The sequence below is a fragment of the Engraulis encrasicolus genome, chromosome 22 (assembly GCF_034702125.1).
Source record: "Engraulis encrasicolus isolate BLACKSEA-1 chromosome 22, IST_EnEncr_1.0, whole genome shotgun sequence".
NCBI lineage: Eukaryota > Metazoa > Chordata > Actinopteri > Clupeiformes > Engraulidae > Engraulis > Engraulis encrasicolus.
This window is the reverse complement of record NC_085878.1, coordinates 43,930,550-43,957,487: the sequence shown is the minus strand read 5'-3', so window position 1 is coordinate 43,957,487 and position 26,938 is coordinate 43,930,550. Positions and strand designations below refer to the sequence as shown.

The 26,938-nt window shown below is 46.8% G+C and overlaps 1 protein-coding gene across 6 annotated transcripts in view; it reads right to left on the bottom strand.

Moving 5' to 3' along the window:
* The window catches only part of ppip5k1a (diphosphoinositol pentakisphosphate kinase 1a), an 84,212-nt gene that overhangs the window by 9,613 nt on the left and 47,661 nt on the right, over positions 1-26,938 (bottom strand). The window contains exons 22-29 of one of the 6 annotated variants that reach the window (XM_063187723.1): positions 26,100-26,214; positions 25,470-25,577; positions 17,740-17,853; positions 14,574-14,714; positions 13,294-13,387; positions 10,133-10,258; positions 2,809-2,865; positions 126-305 (exon numbers count right to left, since the gene is read on the bottom strand). In XM_063187723.1, coding sequence (XP_063043793.1) covers positions 126-305; positions 2,809-2,865; positions 10,133-10,258; positions 13,294-13,387; positions 14,574-14,714; positions 17,740-17,853; positions 25,470-25,577; positions 26,100-26,214 — 935 coding nt within the window. Of the gene's footprint in view, positions 1-125; positions 306-2,808; positions 2,866-6,574; positions 6,638-10,132; positions 10,259-13,293; positions 13,388-14,573; positions 14,715-17,739; positions 17,854-25,469; positions 25,578-26,099; positions 26,215-26,938 lie in introns of all 6 variants that reach the window. The other 5 variants (XM_063187726.1, XM_063187724.1, XM_063187725.1 and 2 more) reach the window with 5 other exon arrangements.

Sequence of the window (26,938 nt, the reverse complement as noted above, 5' to 3'; positions counted from 1 at the left end):
AGGACAGGTGGTGGAAAAGGTCTGGAGAGGACAGGTCTAACATTAGAGGTAGGCTTAAAGGAGATGAGAGAAAGAGAGGGAGGGAAGAGGAGGGAGGGGAGGAGCAGGGAGGGGAAAGGTCTGACCGTAGAGGTACTCTAGGGGGTGTTGGCCGGAGATGAGCCAGTTGCGGAAGAGGCGCAGGTGGTAGGAGCACTGGTGGAGGTGGTGGGCCAGCCCCGCGTCCAGGCACAGGGGGAGGCCCACGCACGGCTCGGTGGAGAAGCGGCGCAGCAGCTGGGCTACCTGGTGCTCCTCCAGAGGCTCTGGGAGACACGAGAGAGGAGACGCAGCAGCGGGAGGAGGAGGTGGAGGTGGAGGTGGAGGAGCAGAAAAGGAAGAGGAGATCAGGAGGAGGAAGATGGGAGTAGGAGAGAGCAGGAGTAGGAGACGGATGGCGAAGGTAGAGGAAGATGCGAATGAAAGACAACAGGAGGAAAAGGAGAGGAGAGAAGGAAGAGGAAGATGGGAGAGTAGCAGAAGTAGGAATATGAAGGAGAGAAGGAGAGCAGAGCAGCAGGAGGGAGATGGGAGTCATGGGGGACACAAGGGAGAGGATGCGGAGGAGGAGACCAGAGCAGGAGTAGAGAGGAGGAGGAGGTTGGAGGAGGAGAAGGGAGATGTTGATGGTGGAGGAGGGTTGGATAGTGAGAACAAATTGGAGGTGAAGAGGGAAAAAGTATAAGTGGAAAAAAGAAAAATATATGGAAAGTGTTGGAAAAGGATAGCAGGCAAGAAGAGAGAAAAACGTAGAAGAAAAAAAAGTAGAGGAAAAAGAGATAGGGGGAGGTAAGAGCCGACAGGGAGAGAGATGGATTGGAGAGCAGATCCAGAACGAAGGAAGGTCAGTAGGACAGAAAAGAAGAAGAGAAGAGAGAAAGGAGGAGAAAGAAAAGAGAAAGCAGAATAGGGAAAAGGGGGTGGGGGGTTGAAACAATAGAATAGAAAATAGAAATTATAGAAAATAGAGAATAAGCAGGGCAGAAGTTGTGGAGAGGAAAAAAAGGAATGGAATCAAATGGATGGAAAGAGCAGAGATGGAGAGAAGGTTGAGCCTGGGGAGAAAGAAAAAACACAAACAAGTGCAAGGCAGAGGAGGAAAAAACAAAACAAACCAGGGAAATATGGGGCAAAGAAGGCGGTGATGGGGGCTTCATGTGGGCTTGAAACCCTTGTGCTTGATGGTACCATCTCAAAGCCAGTCAAAGCACATCCTCCTCCGTTTTTAACATGTACAGGAACTTGTGCAGGGCTCCTCATGTCATGCTGGAGCATTCCATCTCTACTCATCACACACAAAACCTTACCATTCATACAAAAGTATGTACAAATGTAATAGCAAAGTTCCTTGATCTTGCTGCAAATACAAATTTCTCCCCAAAACAAGCACCAACTGAAATGCGCTCAACAACATTGGCCAACAAACTATCCAAATCAAGCACATACTGTTCCAGACTCAACAGCCTACAGGCCTTATCCTACCGAGTACTAAAGCCATACAACAGCATGTGAGTGAGCAGTGTGTGTTCTTCTGACCATCATTTCTGTCTACCATTTACTGGCTTTTCTCTGTAGATCAGAATAACCACTAATGAAAAGGATGGCATTTCAAAAACCACACGAGCATTCACAAAATGCAACCAAAATACATGCTACCTTGAAATCGCACGACATGTGTTTAACTAAGCATTCTATTAGAGAATCATCATTATCACATGATAATGGTGGTTTGTTTTATTGTTACTGTATTCAAACTCACGCAGGGTTGTGGATCAGGCATGCTAAGCCTGGGAACTAGCGTGTTAGTCATTGTCATTGTCATTGTCACTGAAGGCATCCAAAGTCACTGCAGAGACGCCTCTGCCAGCGATATGCTGACTCAGGGATGAGTTTTGAATTTCTGCAGCGCAGTCTTTGTGTTTTGTGTGCTTGCATTATTTTCCACACTAGAAAGAAAGAGTGGAAAACACAGCTCTTTTTCTCCCTCACACAGGAAGAAAATCAGCTGAGCTGAATGCAGCAGCAACTCACGTAACATCTACGAAAAATTGCTGTTTGACCGTCTACTTTGATGTCAACCATTAATTCAATCAGTCAGCGAGCAGACGGCACTTGGGCGAAAGAGCGAACAGACAAAAACTGCCAGGTAATATTGTACAATAACTGATATTTTAAAGCTTTAATAACACTTAATAGCTAATGTATAAACACTTTATAAATAATGAACCAATTATAAACAAAATGTGGCGACTATTTTCAGGGGGCTTTAATTACTGTGTACTTACTCATTAAGTAATTTCAATTCTTTGTATGACCAGTACATGTAAAGAAATTGACAATAAAACCAACTTGACTTGACTTGAAGTACAGTTGAATAACTGATGTGTTATAACATACAACTGTAGTGCATCCTATTACATCAAACTCACAACATGCATTTTATGTATCTACATACTGAGGGTGCCTTGGGCCTGTTCAGCCCTTTTCTTCTCTGGAAGAATGTTTCATCATTTTGGCAAAGCATGGTCATGGTCATTACTATCATTATGGTATGTAGATACACAAAACATATGATACAATAACATGTACTACAGCTGCACTTACATGTTATTACACCAGTCATTCCACTGCACCTAATGAGTAGGTACACTAAAATTAAAGTCCAGGTAAAATAAAGTGTTACCCAAAATACTATTTACCAAGTGTTAATTAAGCTTTAAAATAGCCGTTATTCTGAAGTGTTGCAAGCTGCGGTGGGCGGAGCTTTACCTGAGACCGACCATTTCAGAATGGGTTTATCCGGGGTATAGGAGTCATCTTGTGTTCCTATATTGAAGACAACCTTTCAGCACAACAGGGTACAGTACACACGTCTCCTCATCACTTTCCAAAAACTTCTGGTGAAATTCATGGCATGTTCTTTCAGCTTCCAGGAATGTTTATTTGTTTTATTTCTCTATTTACATTTTCAAACCCTGCACCTAAAAAACAGATGAGTGGCCTTTTGACTCTACTGCAATGGACATCTTGACAAAGTGCAAGTTGCAGAGTACCCACAAATTCTCCAATCTTCCTCCTTCTCAAAAACTACCTTGCAAATCAGTCTGACAAGTCTCTCTCCTTCCATATTACAGCCATAAAGCACAGTTTTACTGTCTTCCGGCTGCTGGTCTGTTTTCCTGAGAAGGCAGAGCTACACAAATTAAATCAAGTCCTGATGGTGCTACCCAGACTAGGCGCAGAGCAGATGAGAAATGAAAGATCTTTAATAGTTGGAAGATGGAACAAGCTGTGGGAGGTTAGGCTATGATGGACAAGCCTGATGGACATATTTGCATGATCACAGCATTGGTAGGTTAGTGTGTGTGCATGCATGAATGTGTGTGTGTGTGTGCTGTGTGTGTGTGTGTGTGTGTGTGTGTGTGTGTGTGTGTGTGTGTGTGTGTGTGTGTGTGTGTGTGTGTGTGTGTGTGTGTGTGTGTGTGTGTGTGTGTGTGTGTGTGTGTGTGCTGTGTGTGTGTGTGTGTGTGATCATAAGCCCACCCTATATGGCTTTGTGTGTGTCAGGACGACTCCTTGTGCATATTCTTGGACTCGTGTGCCTTGGATTCATGTGACAGGAGAGCACTAGCTGACTTTTACAGATACAGCACGTACAGCTCGTACAACACACACACGCACGCACACACACACGTCAATGTCTTTGTGAGGCGGGTACACTGGCAAAACCTGTCTATGAGCGATAGCAAGTTTCTTGAACTTTTCTGCCTCACAGAAGTTAGTTTGGTCCTCTTCACGGCTGAAAGAACGTTTGGTCCTCTTCACTGCAGTAAGGATGTATTTTTATCTTTCAGCTGATGAAATCCGTGAAAAAGATAACGAGACTCAATGGAGATTTTCCATTGGACCCTTTTAAAACTTGATATTGCTCAAAGAGCAAGGAAATAATAACCCTGCTATTAAAAAAATAATCTGACCGCTATTCATGTTCCTTGATCCACACTTTATGTTGCACGTAACCTGTGACATGTCGATTGTCTGCATGCTGACATGTTTATACAGCATAGTACTTGCACAGGTTCATAAACTAAAATTAATAAAAGCTCAGCACACTTTAGTGCATCTTGCGCCACTACGGATCTAAGGACAATGTACACATAACCACAGTTTAACCCAGGGCTACTGCACTGATGGCGCTCACATGCAGTCCCTTCACTTGCTGCTTCTGAAGTCAGATTTCCAGTCTCTGGCTGACACTGTGGAAGACTCCAGCAATGCAGTGCACAGCTCCTGTGGTGTGTCAGCTACAAACACCAGACGAGTAAAGACAGGTATGCTCCATCATTGCTCATTGAAATGACGGAATGCATCATGCTCAGCTGCAGTGATGGCACTCCAACACACCTTCCATCCCTTCAGGAAGCACACCCATGAGTCTCACACGCACTGAAGGTACCTCTTAACTCACACACAAAGCCATCCCACTTCTGATACCAGTCACCCCACGTCCTCAATCCTGAGTCTGGGAGGTACCAAATATGTCCTCTGACCGCAACTAAAATGAGCTTGGCACTGAGGTCAGAGGGCATATTTGGCACAAGAGTTGGTAGAAAAAGATGAAAGCACTGATAAAAGTTGAAGTCAGTGTGGAGGGACTCAGGCCAGTGCTGAAGTCAGGAACTGGAGCATGATGGGATGATTCTGGTCCACCACACATTAATAATCAGGGCATGCTAAATAACAAAAAAAACAACTTTGCATTGGGCCCTTGTCTCAATAGTCCACAAAGTAGATGTTGTGATATTAACTCAACACTGTATTGAAATGTAGCCTAAGTGTTGAATCAACCCTGCTAATCGTACTGCATAGTCCAACTTCCTCTGGTCGAGCCAGGCAGTCAGTCAGTGGATCAGAGCTTTGGTTCATGAGAGCAAAGCCTCTCGGACGTATAGCACTTCTGTGTTCACTGCTGCTAGCTCCTTTCTCCCTCTCGGCTGTGTTATGGCAGAGCGCTTCTGCCAGACATGCGCCCATGTGGCGCAAGTGCCCTGTTCTATTGCCAACCACTTCCTGGCTCATGGCGCTCTTGTCCACACAGATGCCCAGAGATTGGCCCAATGATCAGTCAAAGAAAAAAAAACCATCAAAACCTGACCTTGTTAAATATCAGCATATACACACAAGTGCACTCATACTCATTACTCAGAATATGCACGCACGCACGCACGCACACTGCAAAAACACACTCACATAGAACCCACCCCAAGCAAAACCCCTGTCTAGTTCCCTTCAGATCAAAATATCACACACAAACACACAACATGACAAATAGACGCACAGAATGAAATACAAACACACAAACAAACAATCACAGAAACACACCAATACCACTGAAACATTCACAACAGACAGACACACTCACGCACACTGAACAGCATTATCTTTGAGTCAACATGGCCTCTAGGCCTTCTACCACCAGTGATGCACAAGGAAGGGCAATACCAACAGGGAAAGGTCTAGAACAGTAAACACTTGTTTACTTATGGCATTCAACAACAGCCTTGGAAAATGACCTGCTGTACTGTAGTACCCATTACCTGTAGTCCCAGTTATAACCACACATTACAGCAGCAGACACACAATACACACATACACACACCATTTGAACCTTCATACGTACTGTAGATACATGTAGCCCAAAGCATGTCATGCACGCTCGCACACACACGTACGCGCTCGCACACACACACACACCATTTGAACCTTCATACGTACTGTAGATACATGTAGCCCAAAGCATGTCATGCACGCTCGCACACACACGTACGCATGAACCCACACACACACACCATTTGAACCTTCATACGTACTGTAGATACATGTAGCCCAAAGCATGTCATGCACGCTCGCACACACGCACGCTCGCACCAGCCATTTGAACCTTCATACGTAGATACGTGTAGCCCAAAGCGTTTCATGCACACGCACACACACACACACTCCATGGCACAGATACACAAACAGGCAGGCAGGCAGGCATCCACTGGTCACACATGATAGAGTATCTGACTGGGTGGAGACGAGAGTGACTGCTGAACGTAACGTAACGTAACGGAGGAGTGTTATGAAGACGGGATGAGGAGAGGAGAGCAGTGTTAGGACCGACACAGGACTGATAACAGTACAGTACAGTACAGTACAGGAGGGTTTCCAGGCAGATGGGAAGGGAGGAGGGCAAGCCACAGACTGAACAACTCAAAGAATTAAAAAAACGACGAGAGGGGAAGGTAGGAGAGAGGATGTTTTAGGGCATGGCTGTGCACCATGACAAAAGAAAATTGAAACAAAAATATATATAAAACTGAAAGAAAACTTCCCAAAAAAAAAGACATGAAATTAAAAAAAAGAGTGAGAAACTTGGTTGTTGGTCGGTTGTTTGGTTTGTTTTTCCACAGACATGCAAGACAAAGAGGAAGAAGGGGGAGTTGGAAAAGAAAGAAGTGGAAATATATACTTGAGAAGAAGCAAGACGTACCATTAGTCGGATGCTTTGCAAACGACACAGAAAATCGCTTTACTGCCGGCATACACAACCACTCTGAGGAAATAAAAAGAGGTCACTGGTGTTACCATCATGAGAGAAGAAAGAGAGAGAGCTGGATGGATGAATGAACGGACTTGGAGGGCTAGATGAGTGAACATCTCTACCTCTATCCTCTGTCTATCTATTTATCTTCTTCCTTCTAAACTGGGGGAAGTAAGTAGGTACAGCTTCAGCTACAGGTGAGAGACATTTGGGGAAGGGGAGGGAAGGGAGGTCAGGAAGGAGGAGGGTGTTTTTTTTTAGATGATGGAACCCGTTGTCCTTGGTTGCTATGGCTGGAGTTGGAACATGGAACTCTTTCTTCAGGACAAAAGTTGTCAAGGTTTGTCAGAGTGCAGTGCTTTTGCTTTCTGTAGGCTTGACTTGATCTGAAAGGTTAGGGCATACCAGACACAACACAGCCTCACACAGACTCTCTCTTGCGCACCTTCATACACGTGCACACACACAGAGAATCACACAGAATCACACAGACTCACACAAACACATACAGGGTCTCCGGGATCCTTAAAAATCCTTAATTACACACACACAGCATAGCGCACACACACACAGACACACACACACAGACACACACAGACACACACACGCACACAATAGACAGGCTAGCAGCCATGGGCTATCCTTTTGTACTTTCATGATGACAACAGAACACACACCAGCTGTCACCTGTGTCGTTTCACTTGTCCTTGGGGCTAGAGAACAGAGAATAACAGAGCTATGTACTTCATGCTCAATGAGACCTGTCTTTTCTGTGTGTGTGTGTGTGTGTGTGTGTGTGTGTGTGTGTGTGTGTGTGTGTGTGTGTGTGTGTGTGTGTGTGTGTGTGTGTGTGTGTGTGTGTGTGTGTGTGTGTGTGTAGTACCAGGCCTCTGATCTTGTTCCTGTTTTGCAGAATGGAGGCAATGATTGATGGAGCTCCATAGTGGAACACTAACATAAAATGGCCGCCAGTCTCTCAGCAGCTTGGACAGTCTCTAAACTTACTAAAAAGTGAGATTTCCAACCAGTATGAACTTCCCATGGGGCTGTTGTGCACATACTTAAAGAAAGTTGATAATCAGATTTCCTAGCATTAACATAACATCTGGTTGTGTTTACTCTATTCATTAGCTATCCTTCTTGGGTTAGAAGATTACATTTAGTTCTGTTGATTAGTTATGAATGGTTGTCTTAGCACAGATCAAAGTCTCTCAAAATGTAATTGTCTATTCATCTGTCTGAAGTAAAGATTGTGATTTTTTTTTAAAGAAGTGATAAAAAGAACTTATGATAATTGAAAGGAAAGAGAGAGAGAGAGAGAGAGAGAGAGAGAGAGAGAGAGAGAGAGAGAGAGAGAGAGAGAGAGAGAGAGAGAGAGAGAAAGAGAAGAGAGAAATACCTGTGACTAAAAAAATGTGATTAAAAAAAAGATCAGACTAAGCCTCAAGACTATCCACAGCCCTCTCTTCAAATTAATCTCTTTCTGTTGTCTTCCAACCCCTCCCTCCCTCCCCTGTCTGTCTGTCTGTCTGTCTGTCTGACTCTGTCGCTCTCCTCTCCCTTTGTGTCTGGCTCGCCTGTCACTACCTGAAACGTCCCCACAGCACAACCTGTTGTGTTCCTGGCACTTCCTCTTCCGTCTTAACCTGTGCCAACTCTTCTATTCCAAATGACAGCGTAGTAATAAAAAATATAATTGGGAATCCACCAACAACAATGCACGCAGACAAGTGGGAATGGGCACAAGAGACACAAACAGCATGGATCACAAGAGCACCCAGCCAGACTGTGCCAGGCTGAGAACAGAGAGTGTGTAGTATGAGAAGAACGCACACACACAGATATGGAGTGTCTGCTGAGTGCAAAAGGGCTGACAAGACCACAGAGTGTGTGGTGAAGGGGTGGAGAGGGTGAGCCAGACATTGGGGGGGTGCACAAAGGGTTTCTTATGGAAACGCCCGCAGACACAACACACACGCGCACGCACAGGCACGCACGCACACACACACATGCACATTGACACGCACACACGAAAAATGGCAAACTACGGCTGACACAGCACACAGTGACACCCAGTGGACTAACATGGTCACCACAACCACAGGGATGACGATGGCTGGGAACAGTATGGGGGGAGGAGATGGAGACAGTTACTGGAGAAATACTATAAACTATGACCGTATTGTAAATGTGCTATAAAAAAATCAAAAATTTGCATCTGATATGTACTTTCATATAGCCCCTTCAAAAATGTTTCTAATTACAATCTATATAATCTATAATCCAATATATTTCTAATTCAACCAGAATACGTTTCAATGCACAAAAACAGCTATTGAAAGTACAGAAGGTCGAGTGAGAACTGCAGGTAGCATCAGACACTTCTGAATTAATCATTAAAATTAGTACCTACTTAAAAAGGCTACAAAAGATGGATTTCTGAGTCACATATTCCGTATGTATGTATCAGCTATGTTGGAGGAAAGCTTAAGTCATGTACTACACACAGACGTACGGCATTCACACAACACAACAATTCAATTGCTCACAGGGTTCCATCACACAGACACTATGCACATACACCTAGTACAACACATGTACACGTACACTGCACCAACAGTACTTTTCACTATTGATGTGACTGAAGGGAAACGCACAGATGATGATCTAGAGTGGTGATGCTCTGTCTGTATATTAGTAGTCAGTGGGGGACAGCTACATACAGTATGGGGTGACTATTGCACTTACTACTGTGGGCTCCCACGTTGCAATAGACTGAAAAGTCCAGACCAAATCCTCAATTAAAACAGGTCACTTGGATGGCCCTTTTAAACCATGTTACTATCCACCTGGTTAAGTGTTCACATTTTAGGAGGACTCGCTACTCTACAAGTATAAAGCACATACTCAGAGTTACTTCAGAGATTTAAATTCATATTTCTTGCCATCTGAAATACATAATAAACATGGTAAAATGTACAGGTGGAAGTACTCTCTCCTGGTATATCTGGGTTGAAATATTATGAATACTAACAGTCATATAAAAATGGCTGTGGTGTTGTTGTGATAAGGAAATGAACACTTACAAAAAGAGATACGGAAAGGAAGACTGGCGGAGCCAACAAGGGCACCGAGAGAGAGAGAGAGAGAGAGAGAGAGAGAGAGAGAGAGAGAGAGAGAGAGAGAGAGAGAGAGAGAGAGAGAGAGAGAGAGAGAGAGAGAGAGAGAGAGAAAGAGAAAGATAGGTAGGTAGAGAAAGAGAGAGAGGAAGAGACGAAAAGAGAAAAGAAAGCCAAAGTGAAAGAAAGCAAGTAAGAAAAACAGGAATGGGAGAACAAGAGAGAAAGAAAGATCAGAGAAAGACAGGGCGAGGACAAGAGACACAGAAAGAGACAAAGAAAGGAAAGGAGAGAGAGAGAGAGAGAGAGAGAAAGAGAGAGAGAGAGAGAGAGAGAGAGAGAGAGAAAAATGATGGATTGATTGACAGATTGACAGAGGCCGACGTACCGTCTTTATACGACAAGCTTCCGGAGGAGAATTTTTTGCGGTGGGTGCGTGCGTAGTCCTGCAGGTTGGGGGCGCTAGAGGACCCCCCTAGCACGGTGGTGCTGAACAGACCCGCACACTGGGAGCCTGTCAGGGGGTCAGGGGAGCAGGGCAGCAGGGCAGAGGGAGCAGGGGAGCAGGAGGGGCAGGGGTGAGGTGTCACAGGGGTGGGGGGGTTTGGGATGGGAGTTAGTCACACACATACACACACATACACAGACTACATGCGGTTGTTAAAACAATGCATCCCTATCCAAAACATTTGAGTTGTAAGCAACTAGGCGTCTTGCACGTTCCTTTTGGAGGAACGAATGTCTTCAAGCTCCAGGAAGTAGTCCCAGTAGCTCACAACTAAACTCTTCAGATGACATCAGCTGAATGAATGAGAATCTTCACCAGTAATGCATCCCTGTCAGCTAATTCAAAGGTGGAGAGGAACCAGCACTCATTTAAAACAATTACACTAGAGTCACTATGACATGGCCCTCTGACGAGGTGGGCTTATACAAATTGATTTAATTTAAACTACTAAAACAAATTACACACTTCACATTTTTTTATTGAAGCTTGACAAATCTTGAAGAAAAATATGTATTGCCTTTTTAATTTCAGTCATTACAGTAAAATCTGCTTTATTAAGACACAACTGAACTCTCTCCTGCCCTATAGCATACATATGCTTTATGTCAACAGACTGGGGAGATATCTAAGCCACATTTAAAACAGAGCAAACGTATTATTATGTGTTATGCCAAGATGGATTTTTAAAACGCAGGCCTGTTTATTGTGTTAACTGAATTTTTTTATTAAATGCTGGCAGGTGACATTTTGCACAAATGTCACACTGAAATGGCATCATGGCAGGTATAGCTTGAGGGTTACGTGTTAAAATTGATGGCTGTTAGATTAAGGAGGGTCGCAGAGGAAAGCCATCGGATTGACAGGACACTCCCACTACTACTAATACTACTAATACTACCAACATATCTATCACTTGTGCGAATGTACAGCATTTTGTTCCTACAACTACTACAGTGCTCTGTATTCTTCTTCTCAACTCCTAACATCGTAAGCTGAACTGCTACCCCTAACTACTAGTCTTTGTAAAACACCTTAACCAATACTGATTGGTTCATGACTTGATGCACTGCACTGATGTACCTGATATGCCTCCATACCTGCTGCTACTATATGCATGTGTGTGTGCCTATGGTATGGGTGTCAAGGTCAGATAAAGAGGTCACTCGATAAAGGCCTGCTTCCACTTGAAGACCTGGAGGATAGAAATGATTAAGTGATGATGCGTCCTGTGTGATAAGTCAAGTTCTGCATGGCATGGAACCCAAAACATACTGTAGCAATGATGCATTAACCCATTGGCGCCTGAGCCAGTTTTTAGAAAAGGTCCCCAATGCCTAAGGTTTTTTTGAGATAAGAAAAAATGGTTGGAAACTCCTATGAAAAATTAAATATCTCAGCCTCTGGAACACATAGGGACATGGGACAAATTGCATTTAAAAGGTAAAATCCTCTGCTTTCACGGGATTATGCTCATTCAGCATTAACACGAACACATATTCCTTTAAAAAATCATATCTCATAATCAAATGATTGAAAAAAGTTTCATGTGCTTTCAGGATAATGCTTGATGCTGCTATTTATTATAGGCTATTAGGCTATTGCTACTGTTACAATAGCCGACTAGGCATATAACTAAATCATAATAATCATTATTATTATAATTATTAGGCAGTCATTTCTGCCATAAATCGGGGGACATTTGTCTAATACAGCCACTTGCTCTCCCACCGGCGAGTATGGCCGTTTTATTCCTCCAAACGTTATGCAGAGACCGATGAGCAATTTCATCCTATTTTGAGACAGGGCTCCACTTTGAGCTGGATGTGTGGACGCGCGTCTATAATCCGTATGTCTACCGTTGTCTGCCTCACCAATAGGCTATCACCATATCCGATAGTTCCTCAGTGAAAATATTTTGAAATAGGCCTATATCTAAAGGACGTGCTTCCTCTGATATTGGCACCTTCACCAATTGCCCCGAGTGTCGGAGTGAACTTTTGGTAACGTCGGGGGCGAAATCTAGCTGACTGTCTCTTTGGAAGCCACTCGCCCACCTCTTCATGCGGCCGTGGCAAATCACACTCCTGCTCTCTATCTAAAGGGTCTTCAATCATATTTCCTTTCCTCGATTAAAATCTCTTCATTACCTTTCAACTGAACATCACGTTCACTGTAACAGCGTGTGTCGCGAACCACAGCCTTTTTTTTTTTGTTTACCTGTGTGAAATGGCTAAACAACCCTCGTCTGCAGAAGCGAGCATGGTTGATTTCATTTTACATTTTTGTCGACGAATCAAACTTTTTTTTTGCCACATGATCTTTTAAAAAATCGAGAACACCCACCTCTTTGAATTTGAACAAAATATTGTGGATTGCATCTCCCATGCGTCTAGAAAATATTGACAAATCAATAATGTTGCGTTTTGCAACAACCGGCGTCAGGGCCAATGTTGCGTAACGCAACAACCGGCGTCAATGGGTTAATAAGTCCTCCTAGTCTAAAGGTGTGAAGTCAAGTGTTCCTTCCTGAATTGGTTATGCATGTTCAATGGCTTTTAATGGTGTTTAATGTTTAGTGTGTGTGTGTGTGTGTGTGTGTGTGTGTGTGTGTGTGTGTGTGTGTGTGTGTGTGTGTGTGTGTGTGTATGTGTGAGTGTTTTCATGTGCATGTGTGCGTGTACCTAAGTGTGTGGGTGTGTGTGCGGGCGTGCGTGCGCATACACGCTTGTGTGTGTGCGTGTGTCTGTGTCTGTGTGTGTGTGTGTGCGTGTCTGTCTGTGCATGTGTGTCTATCTGTGCATGTGTGTGTGCATGTGTGTCTGTGTGTGTGTGTATGCACACACTATGTTGATGACAGGCTGTAACGGGTAGTCATCAGAAAGATGATACCCATCTAATCCAATTGGAGAGTGGCCAGACAGAAGATGATATGGCACCAAGTGCTTGGGTGTGTGTCTGATTTTGTGTGTGTTTAAGATTGGCGCGCGCGCGTGTGTGTGTGTGTGTGTGTGTGTGTGTGTGTGTGTGTGTGTGTGTGTCACCTAAGCCGCTCTGCTTCATCTCAGGGGACTGTCGAGAGCAGGAGGAGAAGAGGCGATAGCTGGCCCCTTTAGACGAGGAGGTCTCAGAGAGGACCTGCACGGACATGGAGCACACACACATTAATCATATTAATTAATTTACATATTTCATGCTGCATTCATATTTATGATGGAGGTAATTACATTTCTGCCTAAAACAAAAGGACAAATTTCACACTGTAACCGTGTAGCGTTTAGCTTAAAAAAACAAACAAAAACAATTACCCAAGTCCTCAATCATCAGTGTTAATCCAGTTTAATGCCTACGCTAAACATCACGTCAACTCAGCCCATCTTAACCACATGCAGTATCCAATACATGAAAGCCACGAATAGATAGATGGGCATGTTCAAGCATGCATGACTACATGTAGTATATGGTCACAGTGAGGACAGGTGCGGAGGGGTATGGGTGATCCCACTAAGATAGATAAACACTCACAGGCACGTTCAAGACACACACAGAAAGATGAGCAGGGGTTATAGCATTGGGAAGGAATTCAAACAGTCACAACTCTCATAAACCACAAAGATACGGCCACCGGACAAGCACCACACATATAAACTCGTGGCTAGAGCTCGCACAAGGCCTTGGTCCAGATGAGCAGTATTGTTTTAGAATATAGCTCTAGCCTTGGCTTCACAGCTGCTCTGTTATTTTAGATCACATGTAATGTGTCCACTTGGCTTGAATAGGGAAGGATATAGAGGAGATGATATGGATTTGCAGGCCCATTGCTGCCATCATCACTATGTGATGACAGACTGAAAGGCTGAACAAATGTGTTAGTAGCATGATTCGACACTATTGTACCCGTCCCAACTCTTTTGAGACGTGTTGCATTTATCAAATTAGAAATGAGTACATATGTCCCCCAAAACAATATTTTTTCTTGGTTTTAACACTTAATGTGTTGTCTTTTCACTATTCTCCATCTTATGAATAGATTGAATGTTTTGAAAATGATAGCATTTTGATTTTACCAAACGTCCCAACTTCACCGTAGTTGGGGTTTGTAGAAAATAAAGACGACAAAAAAGCACATACTTAATGCGTATCCAGCCAAAGTATGGCAAAGGAGAGAAAAGCTGAGATAGCTGGTATTTCTATTACTTACTGTTTGCACACATGTACGGTATACTATGCAAATATACAGTAGGAGCCATGGATTTTGTACCATGTATGTGGCTCCTAGTGTGTGTGTGTGCGTGTGTGTGTGTGTGTGTGTGTGTTATTTCACCTCCATGGAGCCTGTCTTGCGGTTGCGGATGAGGGGCGATCTCCTCTGCGTACAGATGGAGTCTGAGAGGGGGAGGGCGCGGTCCGGTTCGTCCCGGGACAGATTCTCCAGGCTGCCTGGGTCCGTCTGTTTCTGCTCATTCTGTGCCAACACACACATGTGCAAATACACATGAACACGTACACATGCACATACACACAAATGATGCACATAACATAGATATCAACATACACACATAACACAAAGACGCACAAAACATACCAGTAGATACCCACAGAAAAGTATGCGTATGTGAACCATATGTATGGAATAGCGGCCGACGAGGTGTCCCGATATCAAGGGAAGTAATGGACGAGGCGGAGCATTCTAAACAGCCCGACGGCGCAGCCGAAGGGCTGTTCGCTTCGCCAAGTCCATTTTCCCTTGATATCGGGACACCTCGAAGGCCGCTATTCCGCTTATCACCCGGTTACCAGCATTTAAGTATTAATTTATTAATATGTTGATCTAAGGCTTCGTGAGAAAGTAGATTCACCACTGCGCTTGGTACGTTGCTATGGGCACCACTTCCTAAACTAGTGAGACGCGCCTCTATAAGGACGTGCGCAATGTTGGGGTGACTTGACAACCAAATGCAATAGAATTGACGACTGGGTTTTTGACTTGACAACCAGATGCGATAGAATTAGTAACGCGGTCTTGACTAGACAACCAGATGCGATAGAACTAGTAACGGCACTTCGCCAGAAAGTTAGAAAAGAAGCAACTTGGACGCCCGCACGCCCACATGACATCATAGGTGTCCTGCTACCGGGGAATAAAGGACACCTGCTCAGCCAATCAGAAGACGTTCCGTCTGCTCACTGGGTGATAAACTACCTATACTGCATATTTTATACTGTACATCTACCCAGTCTGTGAAAATGTAAAACCTCCACTAAAAAGATTATACAGCAGGCCTACTCGAACATTTATTGTGCACTATACGTAAACATATGAATATACATTGTGCATTTATAATGTGTATCCGTATCTGTGAGTGTGTGAGCATGTGTGTGTGTTCTCATGGGACACCTGAGGTATAGATTTACATGAAGCTGTACATACAGTTGAGGATGATATTATTAGCCCCCCTCCTGAAATTAGACTTCTCTCTTGATTTCTCAGTGAGAAGGACCATTATGAACCGTTTCTGTTATTCTGGAAACAAATACACTGATGGAGATTATGTCCAATGAGTTGAATTTGGATTTTTCCATTTTCACAATGCGTTTAAACAAAAAAGGGTAAAAATAGCAAGGACAAAATTATTAGCCCCCTTACCATTAATAGTCAATAGAGTGCCATTTATGAACCAAAACTGACATCAGGCACTTTCATTAGTTGTTAACTATGTTGGCACATGCCCTACCAGGGATTTTGGGCCATTTTTCATTGCAAATAGTTGACCTGATCCAAATTGCATGGATGTTAAGGATGGACATTCATTTTCAGCACTCCTCAAAGACTATCTAAAGGATTGAGATCCGAACCACAACATGATCATGGTTTTAGTAACCTTGAAGAACATTTCAACAATTTTGGATGAAAGTTTTGGGTTATTTTCTTATTGAAAGATCCAGTGAAGATCTTAGCTTCCTCTATGATCATAATTTTGCATGGTCACCTTCCACATTCTTTCATAATCTTCTGTTTTTATGGTGCCGTACACCCAAACAAGGTTTCCTGTGGCTGAGGCTGCCACAGAATGATGCTTCCACCACCATGAGTGCGTATACATGCAGTTCAGTATCCCGAATATGATCGGGATATTATGTATCCCGAATTTGCGTTCGTGCATATAAACACTTCAGCATCCCGAATAAGCCATTATTCGGGATACTGAGAAATCGGGATATGCTAGGTGGAGTATTCCGAAAGAAGCCGGGATACTAACGCATGTATACACCTTATCCCGAATACAGGGGCTTCCCACAGAACGCTGTTGCTGGTATCCAGGCTACACGCATTTGAAGAGAATTCTATAACGGCCAAGAATGTAGACTGGGATATAACGTTCTGTGCGCATATAAACACATTATCCCGAATATGATCATAACCGGGATATGCCTCATATTCGGGATACTGAACTGCATGTAAACGCACTCNATGTTTAATTGTGGAAACCATGTTATAAAGTTTCAAGGACTATCCCTTTCTTCACCTGACAGAAGCAGAATTCATGCATCAAAGCAGGTGCAATTGAATCTCATCAGATGAAAGCAGAGACTTTCAAAACTCATTTTTGACTTTCAAATGTTCATAGGCAAAGCTCAATAACACTCTGATATGCACCGCCTTTAGTAAAAGGGTTCTTCTGTGATGATGGCCCCAAAGCCCAATATGATGACAGGCCCTAACAGCTGTCTTTCTTGAATGAAAACTCCAGGTGAGGCCAGGTCAATAACAATCATCTAGGCAGGTGTCCAATGCTTCTTTGGTCTAATGAGACCACGCAGTTTCCACAGTTACACACAGTTGTGGGGGCATCAAGTTTTTAGACTGTTATTCAGCCTCAGACACAGGGAGTCTGGGTCTGGATCTGGACTGCTGGGTCATCCAACAACATTGTAACCCAAAGTAAACATTTAAATTAGTTCAGAGGTTCATCAAAGACACTAAAACCATGATACTGGAATGACCCGCTCAAAGTCCAGTCCTCAATCCCACTGAGAGTCTGTGGCAAATGTCTATGCTCAGCATCCATGCAATTTGGACCAGCTAGAACACTTTGCAGTGAATAAATGGGCCAAAATCCCTAGTGGGGCATGTGCCAACCTAAGTAACAACTGATCAAAGTGCCTGTTGTCAGTTTTGGTTCATAAATGGCGTCATATTGACTATTAATGATCAGGGGGCTAATAATTTTGTCCTTGTCATTTTTGCCCTTTTTTGTTTAAACTCATTGTAACAATAGAAAAATGCAAATTCAACTCATTGGACATTATCTCCATCAGTGTATTTGTTTCCAGAATAACAGAAACGGTTCATAATGGTCATTCTCACTGAGAAATCAAGAGAAATGTCTAATTTCAGGAGGGAGGCTAATAATATCGTCCTCAACTGTATGTGTGTGTGTGTGTGTGTGTGTGTGTGTGTGTGTGTGTGTGTGTGTGTGTGTATTTACTTCACTGGATGCAGGCCTAAATCCGAAGCCCATGGGTGCAGTCTCCTCCTCACACACCTTCACTCCGGGACTGAAGTGCAGCTCCACATGGAAACGCTCCTCAGACGAGGGGTCCTGCATACACACACACACACACACACACACACGCACACACGCACACACACACACGCACACACACACACACACACACACACACGCACACACGCACACACACACACGCACACACACACACACACACACACGCACACAACATTAGCACACAGCACCACCACAACTCAACTATCAATGTTATCATAGACATAGGCATGAATGGGCCTCTTCCCATGCACTTCAATCAGAAGGTCGCCTACAGAAATCCTACGTTCTATATCGTTCCTCCTGACCGCCAGAGGCGGTGCTTTCAGCACATAGATATCCATGCACGTCAGTGCAGGTCGAGTACTTATGTTGCCTTCACCAGCTCGGGACCTCTCGAGACAGCTGACGACACTGCTCACATGACAATCGAGTTCTGGAGTTTGGCGCATGAACGCCACTGATCCCGGAACAATCGGGATTCATGCGTGTTTTGTTTTGGTTCTCTTTTCTTTTTTTCACCTCACCTTGAGCCTTCACACCCACGACATATCATTTTAGCTTAAGTAGACTAAATCAAACAGTCAGATACCAGCAGTGCTGACATATGTACATCTGCAATTGAATGACATCAACTGGTGTTGTTGATAGTGATTACAAGATGATATTTTAGCATTTCTGATACTGTTTACATGCTAGTTCCATGCATGGGCGCCATGTTGATGATGCGTGTGTCGTCATACAAAACACAAGGTCGGGAACTCGTTGTTCTATACTTCCGCCTGAGATCAACCTCGATAATTATCGATCTGACATTGCGTCACCAAATCTTCACGCCCACTTTCCCGAGGTTTTAGGTCGGCTTTCTTGGGATTCTCGACTTTTTAAACGAGGTATTAGTAACAACAAATTCACTTGTGACCTGGGTGACGTCACCCGGTGACCCCGGGGTCGGGGTCAAAAGATCAACGCACCCAGGAATAACCTCTTTTCATTTCTCGCGTATCATCGCAGGTCGCGATTGCTGTGAAATGTAACATTACTGGATTTTGGACTAGCGCCTGTCGGTTTCGTTACCCTCGGGATTGGGGCTGTGTTTTTACATCCCCCAAGAAACTGCGCTTTGGTCCCCTTCGTTTTCCTCAGATATCCCATGTTTGCGTAGAGGTAATGCGTTGCCTCATTGCCGAGTGTCCTCGCTCGGTTGAGCTAAGCTACCTGTTGTATCCCTCGCCCCGACGCGGTGTTCACGCCGCTGATGGCTTCCACCGGCATTTCATTTGAAGGTAAGCCGTGTTGTTAATATCTTATTTCTGTCGCCGCTTGGTTCCAACTTTACAGCGGTGTTTCCCGCCGCTGTTTTGTTTGGTAAGCGGTTGTGGTTATCGTCGCCTCTCTGTTTGGCTGGCTGAACTGCTTGTTAGACCATGGCGTTTGCGTGGTGTTGGTGCGCCGCTATCGTTTGCTTAATTCAGATTTCATTGATTCTCGCTTTGTTTCCAGTGTTCCCCCGCTGGTTTTGTTTGATAAGCGGTTATGGCGCACGACTCCTCCTCAGTTTATAGTTCGATCCTTGCTCAACTATTGAACTGTTGCAACGTTGCTAACTTCTTGGTAATACGTGTACTTGCGCCTTCAGCCTGTGCCTGTCCACGGGCTGGCTTGCGTTGGCGCATTCTTTTAAGTTCTAGTATTGCCGTTACTTACGTGCTCGTTTGACATTACGGCTTCCTTGTCTGCGTGGCGGTGGTTCATCTACAATTTGCATTGCCCCGGTGTTCTCGCCAAAGGGCCCTCGCACCGCTACATGCCAGCTCCATTGTTTACATGGTTAGTGGGCACTTGACGCTAGTGTTCTCCCTACTGGGCCACGCACCGTTCTATTATTCTGTTACCATGTTTAGTATTATGGTATTATTATATTCTGCCAACTGCCTGTGTAATCACTCAGTTGTCGCCTGGTCGTTTGTTTGCTTGTCTCCTCATTGGGGTGCCTCCGCCCCTGTGATGTGTATTGCCATGCACTTGTATTGCTGTGCATTTCGTACAGCCTAGTGATGTTGGCTGTGGTTATGTTCCCTACTGTGAGTCGCTTTGGTTGGACAGCGCCTGCCCAGTGCCAACTGCAATGTGCAGTTTGTGTCATTGCTTGCTTGTCAGCTTGGTGTCCTCGCCTGTCTGCTGGCGCCTTGTTGGCTACACTCGGGGTGCTCTCGCCCCGGTGTTGTGTATTTGCAGTGTTCTCTCGGCGCAGTGTCTTCACCTCACTGCTGACTTCATTATTGACAGCCATTGGGGTGCCCTCGCCCCCTGGGTTGTGTATTTGCAGTGCTTACATTACATTCCATTACGTTTGCTGTGCTTACTTGTCAGCGCGGTGTCCTCGCCTACCTGCTGACTTCCTTACTGTCCGCCATTGGGATGCCCTCGCCCCTGGTGTATATTTTGCATTGTGTGCTTACACGCATGTGTTTTGGCTGCCATTGGGGTGCCCTCGCCCCCTGGGTTGTGTATTTGCTGTGCTTACTTGTCAGCGCGGTGTCCTCGCCTACCTGCTGACTTCCTTACTGACCACCATTGGGATGCCCTCACCCCTGGTGTATATTTTGCATTGTATGCTTGTGTACGCATGTGTTTTGGCTGCCGTTGGGGTGCTCTCGCCCCTTCTATGTGTTTTTTCTCAGTGTTTGCTCGCCTGCCTGGTGTCCTCGCCTCCCTGCTGGCTTACTTATTGACTTCCGTTGGGGTGCCCTCGCCCTAGTGTGTATATTGCATTGTTTGCTTGTCAGCCCAGTGTCCTCGGCTGCCTACCGACTTCCATGTTGGCTACCATGTTGGGTTTTTTCCCACTGCTGCGCCGACTGCTGGGTGGTCCTGGAGATGGATGTCGACCCTCACGAGTGCCCCTCCTTCCTGGGAACGCCTGTGGCGGGGTTTAACCTGCTTGGCCTGTGCGGCCTGCGTGTTGCTGGGCCATGTGTGGGCCCTCCGCCTGACGCGCGCCGCAGGGTGGACGTGGTGTTGGCTGTTTGGAGTGTTGGACGTTCTACCTCCCCTCCTCTAGCCTCCTGCTCGGAGGGCACAGGGTGGCAGTGTTCTCGCTTGCACACCGCATGCCGGCGACGTAGCCGGTTTCTGTTGCCGCCATGCCGGTTGCCTGCCGCCGATACCGGCGGCATGCCCTGTTTCAGGATGTAACTGGTACAGCGCTGCTGCGTTACCTCTGTTCCCAGTCTGGTGACTGTTTTGTTTGGCCATGGGTGATCTCGCCTGGGGCTGGGACTACTTGTGCATGCCGATGGCGTTTCCGCCACGAGGGCTGCTTCTACCGTGTGTGCATGATTACACCCTGTCCGATGTGTTCAACTTTGTTCATCGTCTGGGGTCTGCTCCACAACGTCCCTTTGGGTTTGTGTGGCCATGGGTGATCTCGCCTGAGGCTAGAACTACTTGTGAATCCCGCTGGTGCTCCCACCACTGCGGCTATTTCTATTTTATGTGGATGGTTCCGTCACGCCTTCTGTTCTGAACACTCCTCCGGGATCTTCAGACCTTTGCACGTAGCCTCCCTGAGTTGTTTTCTGGCCATGGGTGTTTTCCGCCCTGTAGGCTGCTCCACTGCCGTCGACGCGTGCGCTACTGCGCCTGCTATGGTGTGTTGACGGGGTCCAGACATCCTGCCGTTCTTCTGTGCGCATAGGTTACACAGTGGCACTACATGCTTGCACAATTTGCGCCCTTGCGTGGCTGTACGGCGTGAGTGTTCCCGCTCGTCCGCTGTTCCCTACCTCTCTCCGTTGTCTTACGGCTGTTGACCACCGTCCTAATGTGTCGTTCTGGCTTTGGGCGTTTCCGCCTGTAGGCTACTTGATGCCGTCGCCACTTATGCAGCTACGGCAGCTGCGGTACGTTGTGGTGGTCCTGTGCATGAGTGATCTCGCTCTGGCTACTGTTATCTCTGTCCTACGACTGTTTAGTGTCGTCCTCCTGGGTGTTTGGCCGCTGGTGGTTTCGCCTGTGGGCCTCTTGATGATGCCACCGGCGCTTACGCCTTGACGGCTGCTGCAGGCTGATGTGTGGGCCTTGATACCTTTGTGATAGTATCGGATGTGCATGGTTTGCATGATTGCATTGCAGTGAGTGGTCCAGCTCCCTGTCCTGCGGCCTGGCTTGCTTTTATTCATCGCCTTGCGACTGGTACGAGTCGTTATCCAGGCTTTGGTTGGCAGTGGCCGGTTTCGCCCGTTGGCTTCTTGAGCACACCAGGGCACCCGCGCCGTCATGGCTGCTGCCGCTGTTGGAGTAACTTCGCTCCAGATCATGCTATGTAGCTCGCTACTCTTTACCATGTTGGCCGTGGGCGGTCCCGCCTGTCGGCTCCTTGGGAGTGCCGTTTGTGTCTACGCCTCTACGGCTGCTGCTGCTGTGTGAGAGTGGTTCCGCTCCGTGCCCTATTTTCTGCTTGTCTGCATTATCATTGGACTGTTGCGCGTCATCCTCTGGGGCCCGTTTGGCCGTGTGCGGCTTCACCGTGGGCTGATTGTGGTTGCCGTTGGTGCCCTCGCCACTTCGGCTGCGGCTGCTATATGCGAGTGATTCCGCTCTGCCTCCTATTGTCCGCTTTTGCCCACTGCCCTATGGCTGGCGCATCGTCCTTCGGACCTTGCAGGGCCTTTGGCTGTTTCGCCCCTTGGCCCTCTGGTGGTCCACTGTGGCTGATGCCGCTGTTTGTGAGCGTTCCTGCCCCGAAGCAGTTGTCTGCTTTCTTTGTCTTCAGCCTGCTGCTTGTTGTCCTCCGTAGGCCCTTGGTGACTTCGCCATGGCCTCGCTGGGGGGTGCCCTTGGTGCCTACACCACTGCGGCTACGGCATGTATGTGGGAGTGGTCCCGCTCCATATTCTGTTGCCTTACATGTTTCCCTGTTTTCATGGGATCGCTTTCCCCAGGGGTGATGATGGTGCCACTACAGCTTCTGTTGCTGTACGTGGGCGGCCCTGCTGCATGTTTTGCCTTTTTCTGACGACTGTTCCTCGTTGTCTCGCTAAGCTCGCCTCGTGGGTGATCTCTCCTCGCTGTTTCCGAGCGCCGGTGGGTGACTGCGCCCCTACGGCTGCTACTACGGTGTGTGGATGGTTAGGCCCCATGTTCTGCTATCGGCTGCAGGGGCATGATGGTTCTCTGGGCCTGGCTTGTTGCCATTCCCACCTGGCCTGTTGCACATTTCTATTGCGGTGGCTGCACCTGCTGCTTGGCAGCACGTGCCACCCTGCCCTCTCTCCTGGTGTGTCTACCCAGGGGATTGCGTACTCTCTGCCAGGGCTTCGGAGAGCCTGACTGTCTTCGTCGGGCGGACGGCCCTCTCCCTCTGTACCAACGCCCCCCTACAGGGCTCTGTGTGTTGTGGCTGACCGTATACATATGTGGCTGACCGTATGCGCTTTGCGCACAGGTTTGGCGATCAGACTTTGGCCGGCATACTGGAGGCCTCCACCTATGGCCTTGACTCCTTCCCGGGTATTAGCCCGGTTCTGGACGCTCTACTTGCCTCACCAGTTCAGGTGTTGAGCCGGGGGGCACACTGCCCCGGCTGCAATGTCACGGCGCAGATGTGTTCGTCTGCGGGAGTTGTGCGGCACGCAAGGGTGCTCGGTGCCCCGTGTCTTGTTGGCTGTCTCTCGCCCACCCTGGGCCGTTGTGGCCCGGCCGCGTTGTCTCGTCGCAGATGTGTTCGTCTGCGGGAGTTGTGATGCAACATTGCGTGCAAGGTCTTGAGCCTGGGGGCACACTGCCCCAGCCTCAATGTCACGTCGCAGATGTGTTCGTCTGCGGGAGTTGTGATGCAACATTGCGTGCGGCACGCCAGGGTGCTCGGTGCCCCATGTCTTGTTGGCCGTCTCTCGGCCACCCTGGGCCGTTGTGGCCGACCCGCCTGCCCGGGCCTGCCTCTTTGACTCTTGGTTGCAGGCCTATGTGTCCGGATTACTGGGCAAGGTTCTGCAATGGCACGGTAATTGCTGTGGCTTGCGCAGCACCCCTGTCTGAGCCATGCTGGGAGGCCCTCTGCTTGCTGCCAGCGATCCCTGGACGCCCCTTTGGTCCGTCCACTTGCTGCACTGTGGTGTAGCCTTCTGGGCGCTGCGGTTCCTTACATGTGGTTTTATTGCACTTATGTTGCCGTTCCCGTCATGGCGTGGGCTTTGCCCCGTTCTCGACTTGCGGCCTCCTGGACCGCCGTCTCAAGGTCTCCTGCTGCTGGCATCCTACGTGCTTGCCGGCATTGGACGCGGAAGTGCTCCTTCCTGGCGCTATGCTCCTTCCAGGTATTGGTGTGTGTGTGTGCCGACCCCGGCATCCTGCATCGTTTCCCTCGGCCTTCCCTTGCTGTGGCTTCTTGAGGTATGCGTACATGGTCTTGACTACGCCATGTCCCACTGCCGCAGACTGTTCTGCATTGTCTCCAGCTGCTTACTTTGCCTTTGTCCGTGGTGGTGACACTCGTCATGGTCATGGTGTACACTTGCGAACGTCGTACAGGACTCTGTTGCTGACCTTCTTTTCCTGTGTTCCGCCTCATCCATGGAGGCTGGACCCGGAGGTGGTACCGGGCCGTCTGGTACGGCTACAGGGTGGTGCGGATGAACCTTTTGCTTCCCCACCAGGTTGGCGCTGCCCCTGTGGTTCTCACTTTGGCAGCCCGTGGGCCCTTTAGACCAGGTTGCACTGGCTCGCATGTGGCCTATGGTACGTGTGAAGGCGTGTGCAGTGCGGCCTCCTGGGCATCCGGCTGCGCCTTCACCAGGTTTTGTTGTCTTGATGTCGTCCCACATTATCCTGTGGCGACTGCGGTGGCTTCAGGTCCGTCTCAGTAGCACTGACGACGGTTGGGCACTCCTCATGACTTTGTTGGTATTGGTCATCCATGTGCTGTAAGCACCGCCTCTGGCGGTCAGGAGGAACGATATAGAACGAAGGTTATGTATATAACCACGGTTCTATGAGTTCCGGATGACCGCCAGAGCTTGGCTGTCACTCGGAGTGTACACGAGAAATTTTGCCAAGAGGACATTTCCTGGGTGCGTTGCTCTTTTGACCCCGACCCCGGGGTCACCGGGTGACGTCACCCAGGTCACAAGTGAATTTGTTGTTACTAAGTACTCGACCTGCACTGACGTGCATGGATATCCATGTGCTGTAAGCACCGCCTCTGGCGGTCATCCGGAACTCATAGAACCGTGGTTATATACATAACCTTCGTTTTGGGCTCAGGCCGCTTGCTTCTGACTTGATTTGTTAGGCCCAGACATTTCTAATTTGTGACTCCTAACAGTAAATAAAGAATACAGTATAGTTTCAGAAACTCCTAGTCTAATCACATCAAGTAGAATAATTATTTTGATTCATTTATTATTTTCATTGTCCAGACCTCACTGTGGATGGGTCATGACTGGCTTGCAGGGTAATTGCTGGGGTTATAATGTCTACTGACCTTTGAGAACTATTTTAAAATGCAATCAGCTGATCATCAGGGTCAGTATGTACACAGACACATACACAGACAAATGCACAGACACACACAGGCATACACAGACACAGACACACACGCACACACACACACACACACACACACGTGTTCACACACACAGACACACACACACCTTGTTGTTGTCCTCATAAAGCATGATGACGATCTGTGTCATGTAGTTGAGCTCAGACACGGCACTCAGGTAGTCCATCGCTCTCTTCCACTGCTGGTCATTCTCCTCCTGAACAAACACACCAACAAACAAACAAAAACAACAAAAGTTTTGTTCAGGCCGACAGAGAACCGTGCCGGTGCCCGTTCCCATTCCCGCACCGAAACCGATGGAAACCGAAAAATACTTTTTTCCCTGTGCGCCGTGAAAAGTTCAGAGCCTGGTATGAACGCGGGTGGTTCGCAGTTAAGCTCCTTAGTTTGCTCCTTGTTGTGGTCGGCCAGAAAACAGTAAAAGTGCATTGAACTTTCGAGTCAGCAAGTTACAACAAGAAAACAAACATCTCTCACAGGGGCTTCCAAAAGTCAAAAGTCAAGATCCAAAATTTTCTGCAAGAATGTTGACCTTTGATTCTGTCAAGCTACAGGTAGTATTACAACTGAAAATCAGTACAGATTAAATAGAGCATAAGCACTGTATTGAAAAAGCACTGTAGTAGAAAAAGGTCAAGGTTTCAGAAACCTTCCTCTCTGTGCACTTTACTTATTATTGTAATCCGTCTCTCACTCCCTCTCAGTCCATTCCACTTACGTCCAGCAGGCCTCCAAAGCGGAAGATGCTGAGTAGAGAGTGGACGTGGCTCTCACTGGTGAAGTACAGGCGTGTCCGCACATGCCTCCCCGGAGATAGGACCCCTCTGGAGTACCTGACAGACCAGACAGACAGCATACACATACATTTATTTTATGTTATGATCACACACCCCAACCCCCCTCACACTGAACCAGGGCTTTTTGTCCAGTCGCTGCTGAGGCTGGTGATTTTCCTTCAGTCACTAGCCATTCAGCCTTTCTACTAGCAACAGTTTAGTTTTTGTCAACATGAAACATCTAGCTGAGTGTGAAAGCAAGATGATAAGAGCTATTAACATGTCTTGCTTTCTATATGGCCATCACATCAGACATATAGAATCTGAGTAGATTATTTTTTTCTAGAACTGAAATACAACCAACGGATGCACATCACAGGGGACAAACCACAGAATATGTACGCTACTGTCATTGTACGCTACTGTCATTAGGAAGAGTGAGCTCCCAAAGTGGCTGGTGACACTGAAATTATTACTGCTTAGCCACAGCCAAGTTTTAACTGCATTTGGCCGATTGGCAGATGCCAATGTCAAGCCCTGCACTCAAGTTAAGTAAATGCGCACACACTCAGAGACACCACAACACCTAAATGTACAATGAAACATCACCATCCCCCCAAAAAAAAATCTATCCGCAGACATTCCTAAAACTCAGCTTAGATAAATGTGCACACACACATGTACGTAGATTATAGACACACACACACACAGCTCTAACCTGCATGGAATGAGACTCCAGTCTCTCTCTTTCTCTCTCTCTCGCTCTCTCTCTCAGACTTAC